We start from the raw sequence: 10,814 nt of genomic DNA on the forward strand, positions 1-10,814 counted from the left end.
GTACTACTGGTGTGTGACGATAGCGACGAGGGAGAGGGACGTGTATAAGGAAACTATGGGGATGATGCGTGTTGCGGACCAGAGCAGGAAGCTGGTGTATTCTTTGATCCCTGAGAACGTCATGACGCGGCTGGTGCATGGAGGACCGAGGTCTGGGCTGATAGGAGCGAGCATCTCCAACTGCACCATCATGTTCTGCTCCCTGGAGCCGCAGGACATCCTCAAGTCGAAGTCGTCGGCTGACGTGTTCGAGACGTTGGATGTCGTCTTTGAGAAGTTCGACGACGCCGTGGCGAGGTATGGCATGTACAAGTACCAGCATGTTGGCGACTGGTACATCATCACGTGCCCTCGCGCCGCCATGCCGTTCGACAGGGCAGTGCAGGAGCGGCCTTACCCGGGTATGTACTACCGCAAGATGTGCCAGCTAGCGTCGGAGTTGGTGTGCATTGCAAAGATGCAGAAGATCGAGGACATGCAGCTGGGGTTGAAGGTGGGGATACACTGTGGAGCAGCAGCGGGGGCTGTGATAGGAAGGCACCGATCGTTCTACTGCGTGTATGGGGATACGACAAACACAGCGGCGAGGATGTGCAAGTATGCTGAGGTGAACAAGATCCTGTGCTCGTCGAAGTTCGCAAGGGCCCTCTCTGAGCAGTCCGACCTCCCTGGGGAGCTCTCGGTGGTGTCCAGGGGGGAGAAGCAGATCAAGGGGAAGGGGCTTATGGAGGTGTTCGAAGTTGTGCGCGAGCAGCAGGCATGCGAGGACAAGTTTGGCAAGCCCGCAGGGCTTTCTTGGAAGAGCAAGCTGTACAAGTCGGAGTCGCCGACTACCGTGGACGTGGAGGAGTTCAACGACGAGATCCTGGAGCTAGAGCTAAGGAAGGAGAAGTGGAAGGCGTCGAGGGGGGAGGTCCTGGACAAGGACGAGGTGGAGTACACCTCTGCAATCAGCAGCCAGCAGTTTCTCAAGGAGCAGGCGTTCGACCTTTGGATCGGCTTTGAGATGCAGCTCATCGGCCACTGGGGAGCGCTTGCTATCTCCTACTGCCATGGCGGCTGGTTCGGGCTCCTGCTCCACTTCTTCCACATGCTCGCCATGTTCGCCCTTTGCTACTTCTGCTGGGAGAACCTTTCGAAGATGCTCATCCTGCGCCATCCGCAGGGCGAGTGGATCATGACCGTGCACCCTATCACGGCCCTCGTCCTCCTCCTCCTCCGCCTGGTGCTCAGCCCCCCCGTCTGGATCTTCCTGTACGTATCTGGCAGCGCATTCATGAGCACGCACTTCATCTTCGACTCCGTCACCCTCGCTCGATTCTCCGGGCTGTGGTGCGTGAACTCAGCCGTGCTAGCTGCCGTCATGTGGGTCAGGAAGCCGACGGGGATGGAGCTGGAGCTCTACCTTGCCGTTACCCTCCTCGTCCTCATCCTCGACTGGTTCCGGTCCAGGAGCCTGAGGTTTTGTTCCAGGAGGAGGAGGAGGCTGTACCAGCTCATCGAGTTTGAGCTCAGCAAGTTCAAGGAAGTGCTGGTGGATCTTGTGCCGACCAAGTTTGCACACCAGATGGTTCACACGTCGTTCAAGATGCCTTGCATGATGAAGCGAGCGGTCGTGCTTCAGCTCGACATCTGCAGGTTTACCGCCATGTCGCAGACGATGATCCCCTTGCAGATTGCTGAGATGGTCCACCATATCTTCTCGCGCTTCGACGAGGAGGTGATGGATAAGAAACTCTTCAAGATCGACACGGTCGGCGACGCTTACATGGTGGCTGGTTGGCTGCCCTGCGACAGGGACTGGTACCTCAAGGAAGTGACTCAGACCTCCTGCTCCGCCATGCTCGCGCTGGCCAGGAAGATGCTGCGGGTGATGGCAGACTACAGGAGGGAGAAGGGGTGCGATGTAGGGTGCCGGATCGGGATCTCGGTGGGGGTGGTGGCGTCGGGGATCCTGGGGAGAAAGCAGTCGAGGTTTCACGTGGTGGGGCAGGCGATGAGGGACGTGGAGATGCTGGAGCAGAACGCGCTTGAGAACTCAGTGCATGTAAGCGACAAGTTCTTGCAAGGGCTGGGAATCCTCCAGCAGCAGGAGCATGCGAAGCTGTACGAGCGATGGGCGAGAGGACGGTCCATGTCTGTCCATCCTGTGTACCCCAAGGAGGAGGAGGAGGGGAACGAGCGGCCTGTGGAGAGCGAGACGGAGGAGGAGGAGGAGGGAGAGGAGACGGACAAGGAGACGTCGAGCCAGGAGGGGGAGTCCAAGGACAAGAGCACGCCCATCTGCACCGTGAGGAGGAGGAGGAAGAGCAGCTTGAAGCAGAAGGTGATAGAGGAGCAGCTGCGGTGCCTTGTGGGCTGGAAGTGCATGAGCACGAGCGACTGGGGAGAGATCGATGAGATGAAGAGGAAGGAGGAAGGAATTTCTTGTAGTCCTCCTCCTGCAGATGAGTTTGCGCGTTCAAGGAGCGTCGATCATCAGATGAAAGGAAGCTTCATGCTGTTTCCTGAGGGCATCCCCCGGACCTAGGACGGTTGCCTGTACCATAGGACGAAGGAGGAGGAGGAGGAGGAGGAGGAGGAGAGAGTTTTGAACATGGAGGATGTCTAAACGATAATGAACTAAGATGAGTTGAGACACCATGTGTTTGAGCGAGGAAGCGAGAGAGAAGAGGGGAGGAAGAGACAGAGGAGAGGAGAGAAGAGGGGAAGAAGAGAGAGGGGAGAGGAGAGGAGAGGAGAAAAAGTGCTTTGCGATGTGCTCCTAAGGATAAAGGATAGCATGTTTCAACCCTCTGTTTCTAATAGAATCCATCCATCTACCGATTCACCCACATCCTTTCCTCCTCCTCGGTCCTCTTCTCTCCTCCTCTCTCCTCCTCTCTCCTCCTCTCTCCTCCTCTCTCTCCTTCCTCTTCCTATCTTCTCCTCAGGTTCCTCACTTGTACGTATCGCTGGTGCGCCTCCTCCGTCCGCAGCGCCGCCATTGTCACAACCTCAAGCTGCACTTCGCAGACATGGCGCGAGACGCCCAGGGCCGCTGCCTCCTCGCTGCGAAGAGCGAGGTTGAGGATGACGTCCCTCCTCCCCAGGCTGTCCCCCTCCTTCCTCCCCCCCACCGTCTCCTCCCCCTCCTCCTCCCCCTCCTCCTCGCTCAGCCTGACTCTCTCCGTCATCCTGTTCTTCACTCGCAGCACGTCAACCTCTCTGTCCCTCTTGATGCCCGCGACGCACATCGATACCCCTCCTATGTCGTCGAACACGATCCTCGTCCTGCACACGTCCAGCAGCCTCCCCACCTGCCCCCCATACGATCTCATCACCTTCTCTACTGCCCTCCCTCTCGGCTTCAGCGAGACAATGCAGGATGGGATCTCCCCATGCTCCTCCTCCTCCTCTTCCTCCTCTTCCAGCAGCAGCAGCAGCTGCTGCTGCTTGTTTCCTTCCCCCTCCTCGTCCGCTCCCAGCTGCTGCTGCTGTAGTATCCCCTTCCCATACTGCTGCTCCTGAAGTACTCGGTTCTCCGGCATCTCATCATCCGCCATGACCTCCTCCCATTCCTCCCACTGATCCCTTCGTCCTCCCCTCGTCCTCCTCCCCGCAGCAAGCGTCCCCTTCCTCCGACCCGGCCGATCCACTTGCTCCGCCTCCTCCCCATCCCTCGCCGTCAGCCATCTCCCCTCCTCTCTTAGCTTCTGCTGCTGGCAGGCCTCATCCCACGTCACAAACGCCAGCCTCCCCTCCTCGTCTTTCACCACGAAGTATCCCCCCGACGCTCTCGCCCACCTCCTCACCTTCCTCGCCAGCAAGACGCGCAAGACCGCGGCCTGGGCGTACAGACGCTGGAGGGAGCAGACAGGGTTGCCCTCCCCGTCTACTTGCATGACACCGTCGACAGCAGCAGGAAGCAGCAGCTGCTTCAGGCGGAACCCCAACGTCCTCCTCCTCATGGCCTGCCGGACCAGCTCGTCTGCCTGCATCCTCTGTATGGACGCGCTCCCCACGATGAATCGGAGGAACTTGGACAGCTTCTTCGCATGCTCCAGCTGCCCGAGGTACAGCAGGAACAGCCGCCAACCAGACTCGTACCTGCTCCTGTCATGCTCCACGATGTTGCAGGAAGTGGAGATGACATGGTCGCGATAGAGGAGGATGGCGATGCTGCTGAGCGAGATCAGGAGGCCAGCATGGAAGGCCGGGGAGTAGGAGAGGAAGAAACCGCTCGCGCACCAGGAGGAGAAGATCAGGACGGAGGAGACCCAAAAGTGCGTCTCGTCCTCAAAGAAGACGAGGCAGAGCAGAAAGCCGATGGCAAGGAGGAGGTCGGCGATCAGGCTTGTTGCGTTGCTCCCGTCTACCAGGATGAGGAGGGAGAGGAAGACTATAGTCCCGATGCTCCCGCACTGCACCGCCTGCTTCCCCTGCTTCTCCCTACTGCACAGCCCCAGGACCGCCGGCACGCCCATCACCAGCGCTCTCGTCAGGTTGAGGAGGATGACCAGGCTGGTCTGGAGGACGGGGACGTGGTAGAGGAGGACGGAGGTAGCATTTCGGAGGAGGGGGAGCGAGTAGTCCTGCTCATCAGTAAAGGAGAAGACGCTGCGATCATGGTTGTTCATCTTCCTCCAGTCGAACCTCCAGCCTGAGCCTCCGACCGTCTCCCATGCTCCGTCGCACGCGGAGCCTTCAAGGAGGAAGCGAAGGGGGTCCAGCTCCTCCCGATCCTCCCCAGTGACGATGAAGAAACCGTTCATGTCAACTGGACGAGGATAGGAGATGAGTAGGGTGCAGTTTCCGCTGTCCACCAGGAGGGGGGAGAGGGGGAGAGGGTTGTATAGGCTGTGTCTGACGTCGCTCTCGTCCTCCAGCATCCCAATCCCGTTGACATTCACTGGGCCCTCACACTCCCGGCCGTTTCTCAGCCTCCTGACTGAGAATCGGAAGCACTGCGCTCTTCTCCTCCCTCTCGTCGTCAGCCTTTCCGTCCATCCCACGACTTGCAGGAAGAACATCAGGGAGAGGAAGAGCAGGACCATGAGGAACGACTTCTTGCTCAGGATCGCCTCCACAGGACGAGAGCAGAAGAATACGCTCGAGTCGCTCATCCTATGCATGTGCTCCTCGTACCTCCGCAACCGATCGTCCAGGCTCTCCCCTCTCCCGCACATGGACCTCAGGTGACTGCGGATCGCTGCACAGCGCCCATCCTTGCAGTAGGCATGAAGAACCCCCAGCCTGCTGCAGGGGGCCGAATCGCCCTTGCCCTTTCCCGTCGACATCCCCGCTCCTCCCGCTCCGCCCGCTCCTCCTCCTCCTCCCGTTCCTGACGCTCTTCTTGCTCCACCCCCCATCTCCCCCCCCCCTCCTCCTCCTCCTCCTCCCAGCTTCAAGATCACTTCGTAAGAGATCGAAAACGAGGGAGCACAGAGTTGTGGTGGCACTTACTTGCAATGTAGTCAAGGCAACTTCATCTGTTTCATCATCAAGTCAGTCAAAGGCCAGGTGGAAGGAAAGCAATCAAAACGCGCGCAGTAAACATAATACAAGAAAAGAGGAGCAGGAGCAGGTTGAAGCAGGAGAAGCAGGATGAAAGAGAGCAAGACATGCAAGATGATCAAGAGAAGGGGGAAACAGGAGGGGGAGGGGGAGGAGGAGGAGGAGGAGGAGGAGGACGAGGAAGAGAAATAAGAGGAAGGAGAGGGAGAGGAGGATGAAGAGGGAGAGGAGGATGAAGAGGGAGAGGGGGGGGGAGAGGATGAGGGAGAGGGAGAGGGAGAGGGAGAGGGAGAGGGAGAGGGAGAGGGAGAGGGAGAGGGAGAGGAAGAGGGAGAGGAAGAGGGAGAGGAAGAGGAAGAGGTAGAGGGAGAGGTAGAGGGAGAGGGAGAGGGAGAGGGTGCTGTTTGGACGAGTGGGGGGGGGAGGGCGTGTGGAATAGTCGGATCCTCGAGATCGCAGCGTTTGACACATAAACTTTACCAGCATTCCAATGATGAGGGGTAGGGGTAGGTACCCCACGTGATATTACTCGGTCTTTTCCTGGAAATGTTAGGGGTACTTGCTGGGTACCAAATGGATATGATGTATGGAACGGTGGGGTAGTACCAGTCTGTAACCAGTCTCCCGTTATATTTCGAGTTGATTGAATATTCATATCAAAATTTCAAATTTACCTCAAACATTTCTGTAGAACTCGCTATGGTTTGCTGTAATGAAAATCTTGAGATTCGCACCAATATAAATTTCAAAAATAATGTTCAAAACTTTGCATCCAATTATTGAAACTACCGGAAAGAAATTCAAATGTTTTTCTTTAAGTGGTCATGGTTTTTTTTCCAACTTTTACAGTGTGCTTGAGGCGGGCTTGATGTTTGTCTGCCTTCTTTACTACTACTCACACTGGTTTCAGTACGTTCCAGAATTTTACCACCCGCCCACCCCTCCCTCCAGGAACCCCACCCCAACATGATACCACCCCTCGTTTTGGAATTGATTTCCAGGTAATTTCTACTTCAAATATACTACCCCTCATAGTTCAAATTCAACCTAACCACCCCCTGTGCACTACCCACATCCAATTTTTGACATCAATTTTTCAAAAAGCACTTTCACTTTACACACTACCCCATCTACCTACCTTGGGGTCATACCCTACCCATGGTATATGTTTACTACAATCCAATGTGAATTCTGGCTACCCCACAATCTCATTTCTATATGATCTCTTCCAATATATTTCACATGATATCCTACCTTATACTCTTTCTCAACAAACCTGATACCTACTACCCCTTTATTTCATACTACCCTACCCTTATTTCGCAATTTTCATGTTTCCTCTACCCACTCTGTGATTCCTCACCCTACCCCTTGGACAGGCCAATCCCGGTGCCTCCCCAAAACTAGTGACTACCCCACAAAAATAGGTCAAATGAAGGGGTTGTATTCAGGACCCCACCCTTGATCGGTCGAATGGATATTGGCATGAACCAGGGAGCATGGGGGGGGATGGAGGAGATGGAGGAGATGGAGGAGATGATGATGATGATGATGGAGATGATGATGATGATGATGATGATGATGGAGATGATGATGATGATGATGATGATGGAGATGATGATGATGATGATGATGATGATGCGATGATGATGATGATGATGATGATGATGATGATGATGATGATGATGATGATGATGATGGAGATGATGATGATGGAGATGATGATGATGATGATGATGGAGATGATGATGATGGAAATGATGATGTGGAGGAGGATCAGGAGCAGGAGCAGGAGCAGGAAGAGACGGAGAGGCAGGCAGGCAGGCAGGCAGGCAGGCAGGCAGGCAGGCAGTGACAGGGAGGGAGGGAGGGAGGGAGGCAGTGACAGGGAGGGAGGGAGGGAGGGAGGGAGGGAGACTGAGAGAGACAGAGCGAGAGACAGAGCGAGAGACAGAGCGAGCAAGACAGACAGAGCGAGCAAGACAGACAGAGCGAGCAAGACAGACAGAGCGAGACGAGCGGGGAGGGGGCGGGGTGGGAGATGAGGTGTGGGCTCAGTATGATGTAGATTTCGAAGAGATCTGGACACAAGAAGAGACGTGTGTAAAGCAGCAGACAGCAATGCTACTTCAAGGATAGGCTGCTTAGTGCACTTTAGTGTGGTTGATATAACTTGTGTCGTTCTCCTGTCCTCTACGTATCTGACATGACATCTCGCAGTTGACAGAGGCGCGAGGAGGGAACTGGAAGAGAGAACACCTTGCTGTAGTTCTTCGTACGGTGCCATGACGGCTCCAGATGCTCGATTGCCTGTCTGTACCAGAACTTACACGCTAGAAGACTTAAAGATCTTTGAGGAGCTGAAGGAGCCGATTTTTATCATGGACTTCGACCCGGAGTTCTCCTTCCATCTCTACGGCAACTCAGCAATCTGCAGCTGCTACAACAAGACGTACCAAGAGTTCCTTGGGATCGACTGCAACACTGGTACCTCCGTAGCAGCTCGCAAGTGGATGGACTCCATGTTCCATAAGATCCAGCTGAACTGGGAAACAGCCTACGAGCTGAAGACTGTTCACCCGTCCACCTGCCCAGCTCCCGTTGTGCTGAAGATGGAGATGCGTCCGATTCAGATCACTCTCCCACCTGATAAAGTCAAGCAGTACAAGTGGAAGAGCGAGACGAAGGTTCTTGTGTTGATTTTCTGTACGACCAAGGGGGAGCAGAACGAGGTGGAGAAAAAGCTATCAGCACAATCGCGGAGGTCCCACGAGCTGCTGAGGCATATTGACGTCATCGCTTCAGTGTTCAAGATGGATGGAACCTTCGTCTCGATGAACGTCAGTGGTGAGAAATACTACTGGAAGCAAGGAAAAGACTTCGATCGGCCCAGCTCGGACAGCACGTCCGAAACCAGCGCGGAAGAATTTTCAATGAGCATGGATAGGATATGGAGGACGTGTATCTGGGATAGTGAGGCACAGCTGAACGATCTGCAGACGAAGGTTGTCAACATGTTGCTGGAGTTGTTGGAGTTGTTGGAGTTGGAGTTGTTGATGATAATGACGACGTTGGAGTTGGAGTTGGGGTTGGTGTTGTTACGATGATGGAGATGGCAATCATGGGCAAATGATGCGATGGATTGAAAGTAGAAGTTTCGAAATCTTTGGGATGTGGAGTCGGCTGTGAAGGAATTGAAAATTGTTTTGCAGGTGAACAACATGAAGAATGGTGATGAAACGATCGAGGTAAGTTGTAAGAGGTTTTAGAGGAGAGTGTTTGAGTACATTCATCGCAGGTTGAGGTCAGGAAAGTGCTGCGGAAACGAGATGTCAAAGAAGTCTGGCATAAGATCCGTTTCATCCCGCTGTTGGATCCGGTGGAAGGATTTCTTAGCATCCTCGTTATGGAACAGGTGAGACGAAGAGGATGAGGATTTAGGGTTTAGGGTTTAGAAATATGGAGATGGTGGTGGTGATAATGCATATGGAAGAAGTGAAATATCGTTTGATGTAAAAGTGAGTTTTGATTTTTGAGATTATGAAAATCTGATGAGATAAGAGTACATTTGGACGAGACGAGCCTGGGATGGAGGCTACCACTGGTTTCTCATCGTGTGACAGGATATCACAAGCTTGAAGACGACTGAGTTCGAGCTCATTGCTGCACAGAGCGCGCAACAGGTTGAAGGAAGACATCATAGCTGGCGATGTGACAAGTCACAGGATTTCTTCGCTGCGATCTCGCACGAGTTGCGAACGCCGTTGAATGGAATCATCGGGTTGACCGAATCGCTCATTCAATTAGGAAACAAGAGTGCGGTAAGAAGGATTGAATGTTGACTGAGATGAATCTGTGGTTTATAGTTTGGACACGTAGAAATTGAATAGGATTGTAAATGTCTGTATGATCCTTCGATTGTCATATGTTGTGCTTGCTGATGTAGACGATGTTTCTCTTGTTGTCCTTTGCTCTGCCCTTAGACGTTGACAGTCGGAGTTGAAAACTCTCAAAGTGATCAAGTCAAGTGGAGTTCGACTTTCACAGGTCAGAACATTCTCAATCTTGCTAGATTCCTTCTTCTCTTTCCTTTGCATGCACGTTCTTTGCCTCCCTTCTACCTGTTCTCTATAATCCTCTTCTCTTCTCTTCTCTTGTCCTGCCTCGCCCTGGCTTCTGCTGTACTTGATTCGTGATGTTTTCTTTCAGCTCGTCAATGATATTCTCGATGCTGCCTCCCTGAAGCAGCAAAAACTTGTCATCAAGGCCGAATGGGTCTCAATCTACCAGGAAAGCATTTTTCCTTCTCTCCCCTCCTTCCTCTCTTTTCTCTTTCCCTCCTTGTTCTGTATCCTGTACTGTTCGACATCTGACCGGCATGAGCTCTCATTGCGATGCTGGCTCTTCCTATGACCTCATGACGGCACAACAGGTCGCAGAGACGGTGATCGACATGCTTCATCCGCTAGTGAAGGGAGGGGTCGAGCTGAAGAACATGGTCAGTCTCTTCTTGTTCTCTTCCATGACAGACGACGAGCTGTCTGCTGACTGTGTGACTGTCAGGTCGACCAGAAGCTGCCGGCCATCAAAGGAGACTCTGGGAGGATTATCCAGGTGATGCAAATGCTCTGATGGCTGTTGTGGAGACGTTGAGCAAGTTTGATGATGATTGACTAGATCATTACGAACCTTGTGAGCAACTCGATCAAGTTCACATCGAGGTTTGTTCGTTCGAGGGGTTTGAGTTGTACCTTCTTGCTCATGACGAATGATTGTTTCAGCGGGTTTATCAGGATCAGTGCGAAGATGGTAGACAATCATTGCATTGTCGAAGTCAGCGACAGGTGATGGGAATATGACTTCTGTTGGAGTTGTTCTACATGCTCATGATTATGATCATCTACATCCTCCGCTTTTCTTGCTTGATTTCCTTCTGCTCGTTCGGTCTTCGTTCATTCTGCTCCTCCTGTCCTTCGTTGCTTGTTGCTCGGGCTTCTCTCATGTGTTGAACAGAAAAATGTGTTTCTGATGGTTTTCATCCACATCTACATCCTCATCTACATCCTCATCCACTTGTACATATGCATCTAGATCTACATCCGCATCAACATCAACATTAACATCCACATCTTCATCTTCATCGGTCCCTTCGCTCATGTGCTTTACAGCGGCATCGGGATTCCATCGAACAAGCTGGTGCGTCAGGAGGTGACTAGAGGTTGACGCGTTGACCCGCCGAAGGATGCGATATGGGGAGCCTTCCAGCAAGTTGACATGAGCACGACTAGAAAGTGATCCTCCTCCCTCCTCCTCCTCCT

The 10,814-nt window shown here is 53.4% G+C and overlaps 3 protein-coding genes across 3 annotated transcripts; 2 read left to right on the forward strand and 1 right to left on the reverse strand.

Moving 5' to 3' along the window:
• Nucleotides 1-238: 238 nt before the first annotated feature.
• On the forward strand, nt 239-619 carry GUITHDRAFT_45348 (hypothetical protein; the record flags this gene model as incomplete). The annotated part of the gene is made up of 1 exon (XM_005821203.1): nt 239-619. A coding segment is annotated over one exon (381 nt), but the record flags the coding sequence as incomplete, so codon positions are not given.
• A 990-nt stretch (nt 620-1,609) lies between these two features.
• GUITHDRAFT_43371 (hypothetical protein) lies at nt 1,610-2,056 on the forward strand (the record flags this gene model as incomplete). Its single annotated transcript, XM_005821204.1, has 1 exon — nt 1,610-2,056. A coding segment is annotated over one exon (447 nt), but the record flags the coding sequence as incomplete, so codon positions are not given.
• Nucleotides 2,057-2,918: 862 nt separating this feature from the next.
• On the reverse strand, nt 2,919-5,279 carry GUITHDRAFT_147320 (hypothetical protein; the record flags this gene model as incomplete). The annotated part of the gene is made up of 1 exon (XM_005821205.1): nt 2,919-5,279. The coding sequence occupies one exon, from the start codon at nt 5,277-5,279 to the stop codon at nt 2,919-2,921; it is 2,361 nt and encodes a 786-aa protein (XP_005821262.1).
• Between the last annotated feature and the right edge of the window lie 5,535 nt (nt 5,280-10,814).

This window comes from Guillardia theta (assembly GCF_000315625.1).
Source record: "Guillardia theta CCMP2712 unplaced genomic scaffold GUITHscaffold_149, whole genome shotgun sequence".
NCBI lineage: Eukaryota > Cryptophyceae > Pyrenomonadales > Geminigeraceae > Guillardia > Guillardia theta.